Here is a 21,104-nt window from a genome sequence, read left to right as displayed (position 1 = left end):
TAACGTACGTTATTTCCTTCCATTTCTAAAAATATGTTACACACACGCAACTGAAGTAGGCCAAACGAAAATTCACTGAAAGATTATGTGAAATGTTGCCGTTCAACTGCACAATAGCATTGCACAGTAGTGCAACAATAGCGACAGGCGAAGCAGCATAAACTTGTACTAATGCATAAACCAAACAAACTTATTTGCCAACCCAATACATCCTCTGCAGCAGTTACCTATCTACCATTTTCATAGACTAATATCATCTTACCATAATCATTCCTTCTTCAATTTTCCACTTTATTGAAGGACCTCCCCTTCTCTAACTGCCAATTTCTGCTCCTACTGTACTTTTGCTGTCATCAACTGATTCGCCTTTCTGTGCTGCACTTTTTACTTTTGATGCAATTGATTATTGCCAGTATTTAACTTATGCTTCATCCAGAGTGCATGTTTAATTTCTTCATTCATCCATTTTACAATTACCTCATTCAGCCTTATGATGCTTGGAATACATTCGCAAGTATGTATGCCAAGACGTGCGATGTTTAAATAGCTCTTGAAGCAGTGCCCAAGCAGCATATCTACTTTCTATTAACTCTACTCATGAGGAGTTCAGCATACTAGAAAGTCAACATAATATTTTTGAACAAATGGATTTGCCACCACCCCATGTATTACTCGTATCAACCTGAAATTAAGACCTTTTCAGCATGTTTTAAACATGCCTAGGGTAACGAAAAATAATATGTTTCACAAATAATTAAGTTCAATATACTCATAATACACAAAGTCACTTTTGAAATATGCATATATTTCAAAGAAAGTCATTAAAAGAGCATTAAAAAAAATGTACTTTCTTTTTTTTAATGTTCTGTATACTACTCTGTAATGCTGCTCGTGTTTTGTTCTCTCACATTACTGTTTATATCACTGTAAACCTGTATGTATAAAAGGTATTGATTAGTTTTGAGCTTTTCAATGTTTCTCGTTATCTTATTCTTTCTACTTAAAAAATCTCATCCCTTTCTTGACTGCATTCATTCTCAACTTCCGTGGATGCCTCTCATCCTTTCCCTACTTCCATAAAATGAAAAATTCCATCTACAGGTATCTTTGTATGACCCTTTCAAAAGTTTGTAGATCTCTAATTAGAAGAAACACATGTATAAACCACAGTGAAAATTATTTAATTGTAAATATTTCATCCTAAGTATCTTAGGACATCATCAGTACAGTATTTAAACAAAAATTAGGAATAACATACAGTTAGGGCGCATGATTACAATAGAATCTCAATGAAAACGTGCATAACGTGCTAAAGTAGTACAAAAAAAAAAAAAAAAAAAACGTTAATTATTTAACACAGTTTTGTATGATAATTTCCTATACTTCAGGAATAGTAAGAACGTCGTTGCGGTTTAGATTTGGTCTGTGTAGTAGGGCTTCAGAACTTTCTTTGTATAAACGTTCATGTTTAAATAAAGATCTATGTAAAAGTTTAGCCTTTTCCCAATGGATCCTATGGTTTGGATTTTCAATTCCGTGTTGAGAGAGGCCAGATTTCTGCGGTTTAAGAAGACGAATGTGGTCTTGATGTTCCGAGATGCGTTTCTGAACAGACCTACCTGTCTGTCCAAAGTAAGATAATTTGCATGAGCATGGAATCTCATAAACACCAGGTAACATCAAGGGTGAGAATTTGTCCTTAGGAGAAGGCAATAAGTTGTAAATTTGGCTGATAGGTTTGTAAGTAGTGGCAAAATTGTATTTCTTCATAATTTTAGAAAGACGTTCTGAGATGCCTTTAACGTAAGGTATGGGAATCCTATGCACTTCTTCCTGTCTGGTTTGATGTATGCAGAAGTGACTGATGATTTTTTGAGTTGTTTTGGGATTATATCCCTTTAGGATGGCTGTATTTTTGATAACTTCTAATTCCTGGTTTAAAGATTCTTCAGAGAAGCAGAATTTGTGTGCTCTGGAAACTAGTGATTTAATAATGCCAGATTTCTGAGATGGATGATGAGCAGAAGAATTGTGAATGTAATGACCTGAGAATGTAGGCTTGTGAAAGACGGAAGTGGCGATGGAACCGTCTTCTTTTCTTTTGATGTGTAAATCCAAAAAAGAGATACCCTGTGGAGATTCTTTTTCTAACGTAAAGTTGATGCGATGATGAAGAAGGTTAATTTTATCTAGAAACAGTTGTAATTCAGGTTCGGGATGATTCCATACTGCAAATACATCATCGACATATCTTAGCCAAATTTTTGGTTTGGGTTCAAAAGTGAATATTTTTTCCTCATGGTGTTCTAGAAACAAATTTGCTAGGTTTGGTGATATAAAGGAGATCCCATTGCTGTTCCTCTTGCTTGTAAATTTGACCTTTCCAGGTGAAGTAACCTGATGCAAACTACATCAAACCAGACAGGAAGAAGTGCATAGGATTCCCATACCTTACGTTAAAGGCATCTCAGAACGTCTTTCTAAAATTATGAAGAAATACAATTTTGCCACTACTTACAAACCTATCAACCAAATTTACAACTTATTACCTTCTCCTAAGGACAAATTCTCACCCTTGATGTTACCTGGTGTTTATGAGATTCCATGCTCATGCAAATTATCTTACTTTGGACAGACAGGTAGGTCTGTTCAGAAATGCATCTCGGAACATCAAGACCACATTCGTCTTCTTAAACCGCAGAAATCTGGCCTCTCTCAACATGGAATTGAAAATCCAAACCATAGGATCCATTGGGAAAAGGCTAAACTTTTACATAGATCTTTATTTAAACATGAACGTTTATACAAAGAAAGTTCTGAAGCCCTACTACACAGACCAAACCTAAACCGCAACGACGTTCTTACTATTCCTGAAGTATGGGAAATTATCATACAAAACTGTGTTAAATAATTAATGTTTTTTTTTTTTTTTTTTTGTACTACTTTAGCACGTTATGCATGTTTTCATTGAGATTCTATTGTAATCATGCGCCCTAACTGTATGTTATTCCTAATTTTTGTTTAAATACTGTACTGATGATGTCCTAAGATACTTAGGACATTTACAAATATTTACAATTAAATAATTTCCACTGTGGTTTATACATGTGTTTCTTCTAATTATGAACGCACCACAGGTTTCGTTATTAAAATAAAATAAAAAAAAAAAAATGTAGATCTCTATCATATCATCCCTTTTTTCTGCTGTCTTTTAGTGTCTGCAGTCCACAAATTCTCCCCACCTCCATAATCTACATTCCACAGCCACGATAACTTCAACATTCCCATTTGCTCTCTTTCTACTATATCTACAATATCTACAATGACTCAGAAAGCAGGAGACAGATGTCCTGTAAAAAGATAAAATGACTTCCTTATTCTCAGATCAATGTTCGTTTCAGCATTACTTATCCTATGAGTTGTATCTGCTATCTTTGCTATATGGTCCCTAAATTTCAACTTCCTGTCTACTAAAACTCTAAGATCCATAAGCCTAGTCAGTATCTTCTAGCATAATCCTGCCAATATAATAGTGATTGGATATCTCATTACACCAAATTTCAAAACAACTTTACATTTACTAAAATTGAAATGACAATCATTTTCACATGCCTACAACTCCAGCTCATTCAAATCATTCTCTAAGTACTGCATGTCGGTGGCATTCCTGATTATCCTGACTATCTTTGCCCCATCAGCAAATAGCTGTGTCACCTGTTAAATCCTTCCCACTATCATTTAATGTAAAGACTGCCTGGACCAAGGAATGACCCATGGGATACACACTGGTCACCTTAAATCTTGTACACGCATATTCCACACACCACTTTTTAATCTCTATCAGTCAGCAATCCACTTATCGACATTAATATTTTATAATAAAAACCCATATTCAACAGTTCATGCAACAGTCTTTCAGCTTTAGCAAAGTCCAAAAAGTATCATGGTGTATCCATTCCTCTTATCTAACTCAAACATCTCCTTATTATAAAATGTAATTATTACTCAGATGTGACCTTCAATTAGTAAATCCATACATATAAATCCAAATTATAGATTCTCTGTCAACCCATTTTTATATGCAATCCCTTACCAACATTTCCAAAACTTTCACCACCACCACTCCAGAGATACTGATAGGTTGATAGACACATCACTCTATACACTACTCTTGGGCAATGGGATAATCATATGAGGTTAGTCTGAAAAGTTCTAGGCTGCAACCATAGATGGCAACACTATCAGCACAATTTATTTATTTATTTTTTCTAAGTTGGTACATCTGTCATAAGCATCCATGTGAAATTGCAAATCATTCTATCAAGTAGTTTGTTTTATACAGCTGTCTGAACCAAAGTGTTGTCTGTATCCCTTGAAATGGATAAAATTGAGTATTGTGCAGTTATAAAATGCTTTGTAAAAGAAGGTTTAATGCCAAAAGAAATTCATTTGAAGTTCATAGAAGTTTATGGGCACTCTTCTCCTTCATTTTAAACAATTAAGAAATGGGCTGCCAAGTTTAAATGTGGCCATACAGCCTTGAAGATGATCCACTTGAAGGACGTCCAAAAAGTGTAACAACACCAAAATCATTGATCAAGTGCAAGATATGGTAGTGGATAACTGGCAAATCAAAGTGCATGAAATTGCTGAGACTATAGGCATTTCAAAAGAATGTGTAGGATATATTTTGCATGAAGAATTACAAATGAAAAAGTTTTGTGCAAGATGGGTGCCGCACTTGCTCACAGCAGATCAAAAACGCACTCACATAAAAATCTCTAAGCAATGCTCGGAGAATTTTAACAAGAATAAAATGGATTTTGTGCATAGATTTATTATGGATGAGACTTGAATTCACCATTACACACCATAATCCAAACAGCAGTCAAAACAGTGGACAGAAGGTTGTTCAGCACCAAAGAAGACAAAGTTGGTTCCATCAGCAGGAAGATCGTAGCATCAGTATTTTGAGATGCTAAAGGCATTTTGTTTATTAATTATCTTGAAAAGGGTAAAATAATAACCAGGGAATATTATTCCGATCTTTTAACCAGACTAAATGAAAATATTCATGAGAAAAAACTGGTTTGGAGAAGAAAAAAATCATCTTTCATCAGGACAATGCACCTGTCCACAAAGGTGTTTTGGTAATGGGAAAATTAAGAGATCTGCACTATGAATTGTGCAGATCTCTCTCTGACTTCTGGCTCTTCCCAAAACTAAAACTCTTCCTCGCTGGTCAGCATTTTTTTTTTTTTTTTTTTTTTCGAATCAAGAGGTGATTGCAGCTGTAGAGGGGTATTTTGAAGATCTTACTGAGAACCACTACAGGGATGGGATAATGGTGCTGGGGCATTGCTGGAATAAATGTATTAGTCTTAAGGGAGATTATGCTGAAAAATAAAAATAATTTTGAAATTATACATTCGTTTTTCATTGTTAGGCTGAGAACTTAAAACTTTTCAGAACACCCTCGTACATTCTTCCACTCCTGTGAATCTTCCCTGTGCAAAGACTCAAATTATATAGCAAGGTCAAAGGAACAAACACTTCAGCTGAACACTCTTTTAGCATCTGTGCTGATCTGACATCAGTCCCTATTGTCAAATTCACATCCCATTTTATTTAACAGCTCCAGTACCTCCTCCTCATACACCTCAGTTTCTTGCTATTGTGTAGATGTAGAATTGAGCTTTATGTCGCATATACCACTTTAATATTTGCAGGTGTAGCATTGAATGAGGAGTTAGCTGGAAAAGAGATCAACTCAGCTTGGGGGATTTTGAAAAACTATCTAGTAGATGAAATGTCTAAGTGTATTCCAAGGGTGAGAAGGTTAAATAAGGTAGGTGTGAGATGGATGAATAAAGAGATCAAGCATGCGATACAGAGAAAAAGGACATTGTGGAGGCAGCATAAGAGAAGTGGAAATAACCAATTTCATGAGGTCTACAAAGACCAGGCAAGGAGGGTGACTTGGTTGGTGAGAGTAGCTAAAGAGAGATATGAACAGCAGTTAGCTAATGAAGCCAAAAAGAATCCTAGGGAGTTCTTTCGATATGTAGCCAGCAAAAGAAAAAATGATTATGAAAGGATGACATTGAATGGAGAAAATGGTATAAAGACAGCTGTTGCAGAATGTGTGGTGGAGATATTTAATGAGCAGTTCATAAAGTTCTTTCAATCTTGTGAATGTGACTTCATGGAGAGATTGAGAACAGTTGATGATGGGGAGGAGAGACTGACTCTAAGTGAGCAAGAGGTGTTTGGGGAGTTGAGCAAACTTTATGTTAATAAGGCTGTTTGACTTGATAATATATCACTGTGTATTCTGAAGGAATGTGCCAGGGAGTTGACAGCTGTCCTGAAATATTTTTTTAATACGAGTCTTACACTCGGCCAAGTTCCTAAGGAGTGGAAGGAGAGCAAGATTGTGCCACTTCACAAAGAAGGTGATCGAACTCAAGCATCAAACTATAGGCATATCTGTGTGTTAGGTGTTGTGGTTAAGTTGTTGGAGAAGCTTGTGAGAACTAGGATACAGAGATGGGTTGACAACAATGGTATTATCTTAGATGGACAGCATGGATTTGCTAAAGGGAGGTCATGTTTTAGTAATCTACTTACTTATTACAATAAAGTGGCTGCTTCCTTGGACAGAGGAGAAGGATACACAGTAATATACTTATTTGATCTTGTTAAACTTCACCTCCCACCAAATAGACTCAAACTCACTGCTACATGGAAAACTAATATTGCAATTACAGCTATCTAACCTAAATGGACATGTGTCATCCAATATCATTAGCATCAAACCACTTCCTTTCCTATCCTTCCTAAAAATACTGTACCCATGTATCTACAGGGTGGTCCAAAATGTAATTACCAAATTTAATGCTGTATTATTCCTGAACAAGGAGGCATACGAATCTCATCCAAAGTGTATTAAGGTCTACATCTAATGGCATTTATATTACAACATGTTCAATATGTTTACCTTCAACCTTGACAGAGAGGTGATATGATTGAGATTTTTAAACTGTTGAGAGGTGGTTACAGGGTTGACACTAGGGAGTTCTTTCACTTGGTGGAAAACAGTGGGAAGGAGCGATAACTAGGAGCCATCCCTGGAAGTTATGAAAGGAAGCTCTGAGCAAGAGGGTGAGGAGTGATTTCTTTGCATGGAGGGTGGTTGAACCGTGGAATGCATTGCCTGATAGAGTGGTGAGGGCAAGAACGGTCAATGAGTTTAAGGAGTGGTATGATAGATTTTGTGTTTCCCAGGAAGGACCTCTCATGATGAGTCTCTTGACTCCCTGGAGACTGAATAATAACAATAACTATGACATAAATTTAATGCATGTGTCCACATTGTCAGGGAACCATCTAGACACATCTGGTTGCTCTAACTATTCCTTTTTGTGAACAATTTTCTGAGCATTTATCACAAAATCCAATCACAATAATTCACCCTGCAAGTACAAATACTTTAACCCTCAAAATCACTCTATATCAATGTACTACATGCTATTTCTTCCAGTCAGTTATACAACAGTATGATAGGAATAAATTTGGCATATGAAAAGATGAGAGTTATTCTGCTAAACAGTTCTTATATCTTTTCACATGCTACACTTATGTCCTTTCATTTCATCCTGACCAAGACAAAAATAATGGAAGTTCATTCTACTTGATTGCATATAATAATCTAAGTTATGTCATGAATCTTCACTCCCAGAAAACATGTTTTTGCTGCTTATTTGTCCTTGTCCAAACACACTCCTAAACAAAGAATCACTGCAAATCACCATATACATTTTTCCTCCTGTTTCTGCTTGCCTGTATTTTCCTTTACTTTTTGCATTTTGTTTCCTTCTTACTTTTTCTTGCTATTTGCCAAGAATTTTCTAATTGCTCAAATTCCTGTGTTGTGTTGTGAAGCCTCAATAATTTCAAAATTGTACCAAACTTTTCTTTATCTTTTTTTTTTTTTTTTAAATCGCTTAAATATCACTTTTGTGCATACCATTTCACACCATTTTCCCTTTCATGCATACCGATACCTCCCTCCATACAAGATTACATTCTTCACAGCATATGTCACTACCTACCAAACCATTTTTGCAATATGATATATGATGATATTTTGTCTGTCATAAATCCCAAAGTCGAAATGACTTGTTTGGCTACTCTATATGTAGGAAAATCATAGGGCAAAGAGCTGCTCATGATTTATGTTATTTAGTTGGCTACACATGCTTAGGATATGGATATTTTAGTTCATCTCATTAATATAGACCAACTATGGCAGTTGTCTATCAAGGTGCAAATTGTATTACTCTTGTAGCATACATTAATATGAGCATACTTGAGTAGAAAGAAATTTCTCAAAGACTGCACAATTAGTAAAATATGTTCAATTCAAAAAAACTTTTGTATTTAACTACTGTTGTAATTTAACTTAAGATTATGGCAGTAGTTTTTGTTTACAGCATACAAATTCATAACTAAAAATATTATATAGATATTAGGTATTTAGATTTTGCACTAAATCACCTCCTTAATGTTCTTTTTTTATTTTTTTTAAAGAGCAATCTGTCAGAAAGGTAATAGAATGCAATTCAGAACTCTCAGATTGTTTGTGGACTTCAGTTCTTCCGTTTTTAAATCAAAATCCATGCTTCTTCTTCTTTTTTTTTTTTATTTTTTTTTTTATATGTTCACTCATATATAACTTGTCAGAAATTATCACACCAAAAATATCTTCATGATCATTTTTCCAATGAGGTTGAGGGGTAAAAAAAAAAAACCTCTACCTCACTATTCTGCTGCTTATATCACTCTCCTAATGACATCAATAATCTTGTGAGATTCGTTATTTTTTTTTTCACACTGTTCTACAAGAAACATGCCAAGACTGTTCAAGATAAAAATCAAGTAAAAAAAAAATTAGTCCTGGTTCTTATACATACTTGCACTTATAATATATATAACAACTGAAATAAGGAGTTCATGAATATGATGAAAATAACTATAATGATAACTTTAGAAATGCAACAATGTGCTCAATCAGATAGAAAAACTGAAGTTTACTTACCATTCTTGCCAATGTTCCTTCAGCTGGTTTCTGATCAAAAACATGGCACCAAATGTTTAGATAACTGTTTCCTTTCAATGGTACCTAATTAAAAAAAAAAAAAAAAAAAATACAAAGCATGACATAACTGCATGAAAAACTGCAAAACTTAAAAGCATGACTTTCATCTTGGAGGAGTAAATTTTAATACTAGAGGGATAGGGCAGATTAGAGGTTTAGTGGTGCAGGAGGAGAGTGTGTTCCAAATACCGAATACTCTGGATGTCAGTAAAGCTGTGGGACTGGATGTTTTTCACCACAAGCTTTGAGAGAATGTGCTAAAGAACAGACAGCTACTTTGACCTGCTTTTCAATGAAAATCTGGCTATGGGAAAGGTGCCCAGGGAATTGAAGGAAGATAAGATAGTGCCATTGCATAAGGGAGGTAGCAGACTGGAAGTGTCTAATTATAGGCCAATTTGTGTGTCATCAGTAGTTGTTAAGATCTTGGAGAAATTAATGAAGGACCATATACAGCATTGTGCAGATGATGGTAATATTATCTGTGAGAGTCAACATGGATTTGTGAAGGGGCACTCTTGTTTTAGTAATATGCTAGCCTTTTATAATAAAGTTACAAGAGCAGTAGATGAGGGAAGGGCATTTTCTTGGATTTAGTGAAGGCATTTGACAGGGTGCCACATGATAAGCAGATATTTAAGTTGCAGCACATGGATTTGCATGTCAGGTTGGTCAACTGGATTCAGGATTGGCTGTCTGATAGGTATCAGAGAGTTGAGTATGGTGAGTAGTTTCAAGGAGGCAGAGAGTTACAAGTGGGGGTCCCACAGGGCTCAGTACTGGGACCTGTATTGTTTAACTTTTATATCAATGATAAGGTCAGTGGATTCCAGGGGAACATTCAGTTGTTTGCAGATGATGTGAAGCTGGGAAGGGTTATTAGTAATAGTACAGATGTAGTAGCCCCTGCAAGAAGATTTGAATAAGCTAGATAGATGGGCAAAAGAATGGGGATGCCGGTTTAATGCAGCAAAATGTAAGGACTTGAGGTTTGGGACACATCGATGGGATGCTGCATACTCTATTGGAGGAGCTATGCTGGAGGAAGTAGGGGAGACAAGAGATCTGATGGTTGATGATCGATAGAAACTTGAAATTTAGGGGACATTTTGCAAAGGTGGTGAAGGTAACACAGAGGATTGCTGCAATAATGAGAAGGACACTGACCTGCAGAGATAAAAGAGTTATCATTCTGTTGAACAGGGCCCTGATCAGACCACACTTAGACTGTTGTTCTCAGATTTGTTCACCAGGATTTGAAGGGGATAAATTAATTGTGAGAAGGGTACAAAGGTGGATAGCAAAGATGGTTTCAGGACTGTACATTGTATGAGGATCGGCTGAGGGAATGTGGACTGCAGAATTTGGTGGATAGAAAGAGAGGTGATATGCTTGAGACTTTTAAACTGTTGAGAGATGGTTATAGGGTTGACACCAGGGAGTTTTTTTGCTTGGTTGAACAGCAGGAAGGAGTGATGACAAGGAGTCATTCTAGAAGTTGCAAAAGGAAACTGTGAGCAAGAGTGTGAGGAGTGGTTTCTTTGCATGGAGGTTGGTTGAACCATGGAATGCATTGCCCGATAGAGTGGTGAGAGCGAGAATGGTCAAATGAGCTTAAGATGTGGTATGATGAACTTTGTGTTTCCCTAGGAAGGACCTCCCATGATGAGTCTTTTTACTCCATGGAGGCCTGAATCATAATAATAATTCATATACCTTAATTTGGTTTACAGTTTTATTTTATTGCTATTATAGAATAAAATATTCACTTGCATATCACTTACTGGTCTAGGTAGGAAAGAAAATTTACAATTTCCATCTGTGCTATTCAATACATAAAAAAGTGCATTTTACTCTGCTGAACTTTATTTAAAAAAAAAAAAAAAATCAGAACTCCCTGGGGGACACAGGAAGTTAAAGAGGCAGTGAAAGAAAAGAAGAAAGCATATCAAAAGTTCCTGTCAAATAAGTCAGCTTGTGCTCTTAGAGAATACAGAGACAAATGCAAGAATGCTAACCACTGTGTAAAACTAGCTAAACAAAAGTCATGGGAGGACTTTGGCAAGAATATAGAAAATAAATATCAAGAAGGTGGCAAAATATTCTGGAGGTTGTTGAAGAAGCTTAGGAATGGAGGAAACAGTGCTGTAAAAGGAGTTAGAGATGATAAAGACGACATGAAAACGGGAGAAAAAGATATCCTTGAAGTATGGAGTAATTACTTTGAAACACTGCTAAATGAAACAAGCAGTGATGACAGCACAGTAGTAAAACACACTGACCAGACATGCAGTCAGGAATACATATCCATACTTGAAGTAGAAAAAGCCATCAAAGGCTTGAAATGTGGAAAGGCAGCAGGAGTAGATGAAATTCGACCAGAAATGCTGAAGTATGGTGGTATAAGAGTCTTACAGTGGCTGCACTGCATAGTTCAGAAAGCCTGGACAGAGGGACGAATTCCCGATGATTAAAGTAAAGCTCTCATAGTATCCCTATATAAAAAGGGAAATAAAACTGCATGTGAGAATTACAGAGGTATTTCCCTACTGAGTGTTTCTGGTAAGATTTCAGCAAGTATACTTGAGAAACAGTTGAGAAGAATTGTGGAAGAAAAGTTTGGTGAAGAACAAGCTGGATTCAGGCCAAATAGAGGCTGTCAGGATCAGATCTTCACTTTATGACAAATAGTCGAGAAAGCATGGGAATATAACAGAGATCTGTATTCAAGTTTTGTGGATTTGGAAAAGGCATATGACAAGGTGCCAAGAGAGAAGCTATTCAATACGCTACAGTTATATGGTTCAATAGGGCATTATATCAAGCAATACTTAGTCTTTATTTGAGTTGTAAGTCAGGAGTTAGAATTGAAGGAAGTACAGGAAGATGGTTTAATGTTAAATCTGGTGTGAGACAAGGATGTACATTGTCCCCTCTGTTATTCATTATCTATATGGATCACATTATGAAGGAAAGTGGTATTAAACATATCAAAATTGGAGATGTTAATGTCAGCTCTTTGCTTTATGTGGATGATGTTATACTTCTAAATAAATCCACTACAAGTCTGCAAGATTCTCTGACTAAATTGAATAGCTGTTGTAATAGATATGGTATGAAGGTCAGCAATAAAAGGACAAAGACAATGAAAATAGGTAGAAGCATTGAAAATGTCAACTGTGTTGTGAATGGAGAACCTGTGGAACAAGTAAAACATTTCAGCTACTTAGGCACGATTTTTACTGAAGATGGTAAATGAAATATAGAAATAGACAACAGAATCAGCAAAGCTGGTATGGTAGGAAGTCAACTGAATGAATTCATATGGAATAAGAGAGAAATTAGTCGAAACACTAAATTAGCTGTATACAAGACAGTGTTCAAACCAGTTTTAACTTATGGATCTGAGAGCTGGGTCAGAAGTAAAACACTTGACCAAAGACTAGAGACCGCAGATATGAGAGTCCTGAGAAAGATTAGAGGCGTGAACAGATGGCATCAATGGCAATATCATATTAAAAATGAGGATATTAGGAAAGAACTTGACATTGTCAACATCCAGGAATGCGTTAGCAGAGCTAATCTCAGGTGGTATGGTCACTTAAACAGAATGGGCAAAGAAAGATTAGCAAAACAAATGTTCCCTGCCAGGTTGGCAGCAAAACGACCCAGAGGAAGACCAAGATATAGGTGGATTGATACGTTACAAATTGCCTTAGACGATAAAAATATAAGATATGATAATGTTGGAGTCTTGACAAGTAAGTAACAGGCTGATTTGGAGGAAAATTGTAGATAGGAAGTTAGTAATGATGTAATTTTTTCATGTAGTACTATCATATCCTGTACACCCCATGAGGGTACATGGCAGGAATTTGATGATGATGATGATGATGAACTTTATAAACACACAAGGAAAAAAAAAAAAACAATTCAAAATGAGCACTGGACCATCAATAATTGTGTTATTGATATACATAAAGAAATAGAGGATTTTTATAATAATTTCTTAGAAAAACAATATAATACTTTAATAAGTTTCAGGACTATAACTGAAATCTTCAGAGCAAATTATCATACTTCCAAATGGTAATGCAGTTAGAAAATTTAAATAATTTCTTCATCTGTAATTCTCTAGTATAATTCAAAACACTAAAGAAACAAAATAAATAACATTATTTATTTAGTTGCTAATATTTTGCTCGTTTCATACCCAGCATCATCAGAATATAAATAGTTTGGCACAGTATATAAACACTAATAATCAGTTATTGGAGAAAGAAATTTAAAATTGTAATGAACAAGACATAGGATGAAAGTCCTAATTTCATAGCATCTACTATTAGAAAAAGAAGTTTACAAGTATTAAGTTGATCCTAAAATGACTCGCTCCCAGATTCTTGATAAACTAATGCAGCCAAAATGTTTTATGGCTGCTTTAAACTACAAAAAAAAAAGTTTCTTTAATTTGGAACAACCTCGGTTAAGCACTTTAATTTTCTTCCATCTAATCCAGTGTGAAGGTTGTGTGTGTGTGGGAGGGGGAGCTAAAGCATGCCCAACTTGTCATAATGTGGCGAATGGATTTCTTACATTCTCCAATACAGATGCCAATACAGCATCCTGTTTGTCCACAGTAAGCCATTTCACATGTATAGAGTACTCCATGCATTCCTAGATAGAGTTTTTGCTTAAAGGTGAAAGGAAGAGATTTGCTAGAATGATATATCATTTTAATGTGGCATGGAATTTATATTTATTAAGAAATCTGGCTATATTTTTCAGATGTGCTGTCTTTTATATTAAAGGAAAAGAGAGACTGAGAAAGAGAGAAAGAGAGAGAAGAAAGGAGGATTTATTATTTTATCTATTTTTGGGGCTAAATAGTAAAGATAGGTGAGTTCAGTGGAAAAAGTAGCATTACTAAACCAGACAGCCCTGGCCCTCTGTGCTAGTGTTTTTAGAATACCGTATTATTGGGGTGAATGATGTGTGTGTGTGTGTTTCCGTAAGTATCTTTCAATGTGTATTGGCTTTTTATAAATTGAAAAAGATAATGAAGTCATAGTCTCTACCCATATTCTTAAGTAGAGAATATGAATGGCCCATCTGTAACCTATACAGATGACAAGGATAATAAAAGAACAGCACTACAGAACATTAACAATTCCTAAAAGCCAAACACAAAATAACCGATACTAGATATATACACACACCAGCAAACCAGTGTTTGGTATTGGCATATGGTTCTCCTCAGACAGAAAAATAAGTCCAAGCTTTATTGATTGAGTTCTTTTTATATATTTATTTTTAAGTTTTACCTCTGTCCCTTGCAAAAGATCAAGCTAGGAACTAAAGTAATGTGTAGCATACATAGTAATATGAATCACTATGTAGATTCTGTCTCTGTGGAAAAAAAAAAAAAAAAAAAAAAAATATATATATATATATATATATATACACATATACACACACACATACCAACACAGTAAGTGTCTATGTATTTTTTAATATAATGAATGCTGGTCACCATGCAACAATGAAAGAAAGGATGTATTCAAATAAGTAACCCTTTTCCATTCACCTTTTTTTTTTCTTTCTTTCTTTAATATAACTATCACCCACAAAAGATTGCAAACCTGTAGTATGTCAGTGTGGTATAAGGGTTATGGATTTTTTTTCCTATTATTATTTTTTACTTTATGCATAGTCTGGGGTAAAAAGGGTAATTATTTTCATCTTCCACCCAAAAGGGAAAGATGAAATTTTCATGTGTCCATTTTTATCAGTGTGCTAAGTTTAATAATTTTGTAAACAAACTTAAACAAACAAGCACAGACATACTACAAACACTCTAAGCACTAACCATGTTTCAAAAGAGAAAAATGTGCACATGTTCACTTGGAGATGAGATGCAAGAAATAAAAAAAAAAAGTCTCTTTGAACATGCTATAGGTTGATAGCAATGTTTTCTCACTAGTTCAGGATACAAGAGTATACAGAGCATTTGAAATAGGAAGTGATCACTATTTAGTTTTCAGCAAATAAAATTGAGTTTCATATTGAAAAGAAGAGCATATAAGAAAGTTTCAAAATGAATCAAAGTTGAGCAGCTTTCAGGGGTGAACTGTAGACTCAAATACACAAACATGATTGATGAAAAAATTAAAGAATTTGAAAACAAGAACCAAACCTTGGAGATTCGGTGGTGAACCATGAAGAAAACATTGACTGCTTCAGCCAGAGGCACTGTGTAAAACTAGCCTAAACAAAAGTCATGGGAAGATATTAGTAAGAGCACAGAAAATAAATACCAGGAAGGTGGCAAAATATTCTGAAGGCTATTTTAAAAAGTATTTGGAGTAATTACTTTGAAAGACTGCTAAATGAAACAAACAGTGGCAGCATGGTGGTAGAAAACTCCCAATGGGAATGCAGTCAGGAATACATATCCATACCCAAAGTAAAAAGTCATTAAAAACTGATATGTGGAAAGGCTACTGGAGAAGATGGGAAATTAGACCATAAATACTCAAATATGGATATATAAAGGTTTCACAGTGGCTGCATTGCATAATTCAGAAGATCTGGTCAGATGGTCAAATTCCAGATGATTGGACAGAGCTCCTAGTACCCAACTATAAAAAGGGAAATAAAGCTGAATGTGAGAATAACAGAGGTATTTCCCTACTGAGTGTTCCTGGTAAGATTTATGCAAGTATACTTGAAAAACAGTTAAGAACAATTTTGAAAGGGTAGTTTGGCAAAGAACAAGCTGGATTCAGGACAAATAGAGGTTGCCAGGATCAGATTTTCACTTTAAGACAAATAGCTGAGAAATCTTGAAAAGGCATATGACAAGATGCCAAGAGGAAAGCTCTTCAAAACAGTTATATGGTATAAATGGAACATTATATCGAGCAATACATGGTCTCTATTTAAGATGTAAGTCAGCAGTTAGAAGGAAGATGGTTTTATGTTATCAGGTGTGCAACAAGGGTGCACATTATCATTGCTGTGATTCATTATCTATATGGATTACATTAGGAAGGAAAGTGGTATTAATTCTGATATCAAAACTGGTGATTTAATCTTAGCTATTTGCTTTATGCAGATGATGTTATTGTTATGAAAATCAGCTATAAAAAGACAATGAAATAGGCAGAAACATTGAAAGTCTCAACTGTATCCTGAATGGTGAACCTATAGAACAAGCAAAACATTTCAGCTATTTAAAGCACAATTTTTAGTGAAGATAGCAAATTAAATATGTAAGTACGCAACAGAATTAGTAAGCTGGTATGGTAGGAAGTCAGTTGAATAAATATATATGGAATAAGAACGAAATTAGTCAAAACACTACATTAGTTGTATACAAGACAGTGTTAAATTCAATTTTAAATGATGGATCCGAGAGTTGGGTTAGAAACAAAACACTTGTTCAAAGTTTATTTTTCACTTGGTTAGAGTATAATAAATTTAGTTTAATCCTTTATCCAAGTGTGAGCAAACAAAGTTTATGCCTGAAAGTATCTTCAGGACTGGGGTAGCTTGTTGGTAGCTAGCTCCACCTTTGCAAGGAGTGCCCTGGTGTTGTACCACCTTACCCCAGTCCTGAAGATACTTTCAGGCGCAAACTTTGTTTGCTCACACTTGGATAAAGGATTAAACTAAATTTATTAAAACACTTGTTCAGAGTGAGAGTTTTGAGACATAAGTGGAAAGATTTCCTAAGACCTTAGGAATGAACTCATCATTATTAGCATCAGGAATGTGTTAGAACAGCTAATCTCAGCTGTTCTAACACATTCCTGATGCTAATAATGATGAGTTACACTTAAATGGGAGAGGAAAGATTAGCAAAACAAGTGTTCTTTGCTAGGTTGGCAGGAAAAAGACCGAGAGAAGAAGCGCGCACGCACGCGCGCACGCACGCACGCACGCACGCACGCACACACACACACACACACACACACACACACACACGATCTACTGTTTATCAGACCTTCAGAACAACAACTGTTAAATTAATTGACCCTTGCAAGTCAACTGACTTCTGGTAGAGCAAAAATAAACTTCAATTATCCAATCCTTCACCTATCAGAACTTTGTATTCTGATAACTGAATATATATATAACTATATTCAGTTATATATATATATATATATATATATATATATATTAAAAATCACTTTTATAAGATTACTAAACCTGGAATCTCTCCACCATATGATTTGCTTCAACTGAAGATTTCCTTGCTTCACTTTACAGTTTTTATTTGCTTTCCAAATGCAGACAAATGCTTAGTTCTTTGATTATTTATCCTTGAAAGCTGATTTCACACAGTTTAATTACCCAAACTGTAAGTTTATCTTCCTAGGAGACTAAAGTTCAAAACTCAAATGGGCATCCCTTAGATAACAATTAAGATAGAAATGAAGCAACACAATATGTTATTATTACATATTGAATAGTTAATCTTCCAACCAGAATACTAGACTAACCAACACTGCACTTTTTCTAATAACTACAAGCCAGCAAAGGTTGGTGGATTGGTAGAGCCTCTGCTACTAATGGCTCAGCAAAAAGTCAAGCAAGTTTGAGCACAGTTAGTAGTTGGAAGGGGTTCAATCATTCGATGCTGTTGGCACACTCTCCCTCGATGAGTCTTTGGACTCCCTGGAGGTGTCACATAATAATAATCTCATCTGTGTTTCCTTTTTTTTTTCTTTCTACAGATTGATCTCCTCCCAACCAATCTCAGCCTCATATCTTATGGCACTGCAGTGACACTAATTCAGATGACCACCAGGATTTTTATGCCTCTATTTCATGGTCTAGGATGACTGTTTCCACACTTTTTATATAAATACCTGCTCTAATGAGATAACTGAAATAATCACTACTGGAGTGGAATAAGACTCATTCTATGGTTTGCCCAAGATTCATAAGCAGAATGTACCACTTTGGCCGATAGTTGAAGGTACCGACAGCTCAATTATCATCTAGATAAGTAACTAGCGTTGACACTCAAGGAGTTGGTAGGTCATTCCTCCTCCTCCTCCTATATTAAAAACAAACAACACTTTGTAAACAAAATTAAAGACATCACACTAGAAAAAAGTGATTTATTAGTCAGTTTTGATGTCTCTGTCCTTTTCGTGAATGTCCCGATCAATTCTTCTTTTACAAGACAAATTCCCACCTGATATCATAGTGCCCTTTGCCCATGTATTATGTTTTCTGGCTATTTTGTGTGGAAAAATATTTTTTTACGTACAAAAAGAAGGCACAACCATCGGTTCACCGTTATTTCCCCCAACTTTTAACTTTTATATGGAAGCTTTTGAGTAATGTGTTCTAGATTACTTACTTCACTCCACCTGGGAGCATAGGTCTTCCACCACCATTTTCTACCTGACTCTGTTTTTTCCTTCTGCTTTTATTTGGTTCCAGTTTTTATTAATATTTGTTATTTCTTTCAGTATTGTTCTTTTCCATGTTTCTCTTGGCCTTCCTTGTCTTCTTTTACTCTGTGGGTTCCAATCTAGAGCCTGTTTTACTATTATTTTATCTTCTTTCCTCAACACATGCCCTAACCATCTCCATTTCCTTTCACGTATCTGTTGCAACATGGGTTTCTGGTTTGTTCTCTGCCATAGTTCTGCGTTTGATATTTGTTTTGGCCAATATATTCCCAGTATTATTCTTAAACACTTGTTTAGGAAGACTTGGGCACTGTTAACTATCTTTTTGTTTAACATCCAAGTTTCTGATCCATACATTAGTATTGCCTTTACATTTGAGTTAAATATTCTCATTTTAGTTTTTATAGACAAATTCTTGTTTTTCCAAATATTTCTAAGTTGGTTGAAAGTTGAATAAGCCAGCTGTTTCCTTTTATTTATATCTTCAGTAGTTCCTTCTTTTTATCGATACTATTGAACCAAGGTATATGAATTGTTCTACTTCTTTAAGCGGTATTTCTTCTATTGTTATTTGTTTATTTTGTTTTGCATTTATTTTCATCAACATTGTTTTATTTTTATTTATCCTAAGACCAACTTTTTTGGCTGTTTCCAGAAGTGTTGTTGTTTTTTGTTCTATATGTTGGTGCTTCTGTGAAGGTAAGCAGATATCATCTGTAAAATCTAGATCGTGGAGTTGGTTTTAAAGTAACCATTGTAGTCCTGTATTTCCATGAGATACTTTTTTCTCATCACCCAGTCTACGACAATTAAAAACATAGTAGGGGAGAGTATACAACCTTGCCTTACTCCTGTCTTTGTTTTAAATGGTTCTGAGAGGGTATTTCCAGGTATTACTTTAATTTCAAAATCTTCATACTTTTTTTAATTATTCTTATTATTTTTTCTGGGAGTCCATAATTTCTAAGTAATTTCCATAGTGAAGATACACTGTTGAAAGCTTGTTCAAAATCGATAAAATTTAAATATAAGCTTGCCTGCCATTCCAATGATTGTTCTACGATAATTCGTAAAGTAGCAATGTGGTCGGTGCATGATCTATTGGCTCAAAATCCTGTCTGTTCTGGTCTTAGTTGTTTTTCTATTTCTATTTTGATTCTTTCTAGTATTATCCTTGCTAGTATTTTACTTATAACACTCAGCAATGTTATACCTCTCCAATTTTTGCATTCAGATAGGTTCCCTTTTTTGGATAATTTAACCAGTAATCCAGTACACCTAAACCTCTTTTTACGCAATAAAAATTACGTGTAAATAGAATTCACGTAAAAAGAACTACTGACTCCATAGAAAAAGCGAAGATTGCTTCCAAACCTGAAATATAAGCAAAATAATAATGAAAAACACAAACATTAAATTCGTTAGGATCATAAGATTTCTATTTACATTTCATGGAGAACACACACACATATAATGAATTTTAATAACTTTAAAAAAACATATTCATTTCAGTTGTTTGCTAAGGATTCTATAAAAAAAATTATGTTATTCGCTATCAGTTTCTGACAATAAACGTAAAAGCTTTTGTTTTCGTGAGACTGCAATATCACTAGAACTACTAGATATGGTATTATCGTCATCGACTTCTGCCTCAACTTGTGGAATTCTTCTTGTCATGTCTTGAACAAAAGTACCACTGGTTGTTTCAGTAGTTTTAGGCATGAACTCAGTTATTATTAATCGCTGTGTTGATGCTTTAGATAAGTCGCAATATAATTCTCTGTATGAAGACATTAACAACTTAAGCTCATTCTTCATTTGTATCATGTTGGGCAAAATAATTGCCTAAATTACTGGCCAGTTTAAGACCTTCTTCAATTATATCAGCAGTAAAAGTAGGATTATCTTGATCATTATCATTAACTTCTTCGCTTTCAGGAGTCTCAGAAACAATCTCTACTATTTCGTCTTCGCTAAGAGGTTTATCAATTAATAATTCTTCGATATCTGCCAACATAAGATCATCGAATCCTTCTCTGCCAATTTCACATGCCAAACTTATTATATTGGGGAATTCTGCAGTATGATTGAAGGGAACAGGAGCATTCTCTTAAACACATGTGGGCCAAATAGCTTTTCAGCATGCATTCATAGTTTCTGGTCTCAATTCAGATAACGATAATCGAACCTCATCAATACAATCCATAATTGAAAATTTTTTCCACACATCCATAACTGAAGTATTTCATCATCATTTAGCTTGTTCAAAACGTACTGGAATGTTCATCTGACATAATATGTTTTAAAAGTCGCAATTATATCCTGATCTAGAGGTTGTAGCAATGATGTGGTATTGGGCGGTAGAAAAAAAAATTGCACATTTGGGTGTTCTATGGCAGGATAACTGGGTGCATTATCAAGAATCAAAAGCACTTTAAATTCGAGACCCTTGTCATTCAAATAGCGTCTAACTTCTGGCACAAAATGTTTGTGGAACCACTCAGTGAAAATATCAG

At 35.0% G+C, this 21,104-nt stretch overlaps 1 protein-coding gene across 1 annotated transcript in view; it reads right to left on the bottom strand.

Annotated features, from left to right (window-relative positions):
- Vps13B (vacuolar protein sorting 13B) overlaps nucleotides 1-21,104 on the bottom strand; it is a 1,316,993-nt gene that overhangs the window by 381,362 nt on the left and 914,527 nt on the right. The window contains exon 36 of the mRNA XM_090406926.1: nucleotides 9,101-9,184. Within this exon, the coding sequence (XP_090263052.1) occupies nucleotides 9,101-9,184 (84 nt within the window). The remainder of the gene's footprint in view (nucleotides 1-9,100; nucleotides 9,185-21,104) is intronic.

Source organism: Typopeltis vanoorti, chromosome 17, assembly GCF_054136105.1.
Source record: "Typopeltis vanoorti isolate ZY-2024b chromosome 17, IOZ_Tvanoo_1.0, whole genome shotgun sequence".
NCBI classification, from domain to species: Eukaryota; Metazoa; Arthropoda; class Arachnida; order Uropygi; family Thelyphonidae; genus Typopeltis; species Typopeltis vanoorti.
Note: the sequence above shows the minus strand (reverse complement) of the source record. Positions and strands in the feature narration are given on the sequence as shown.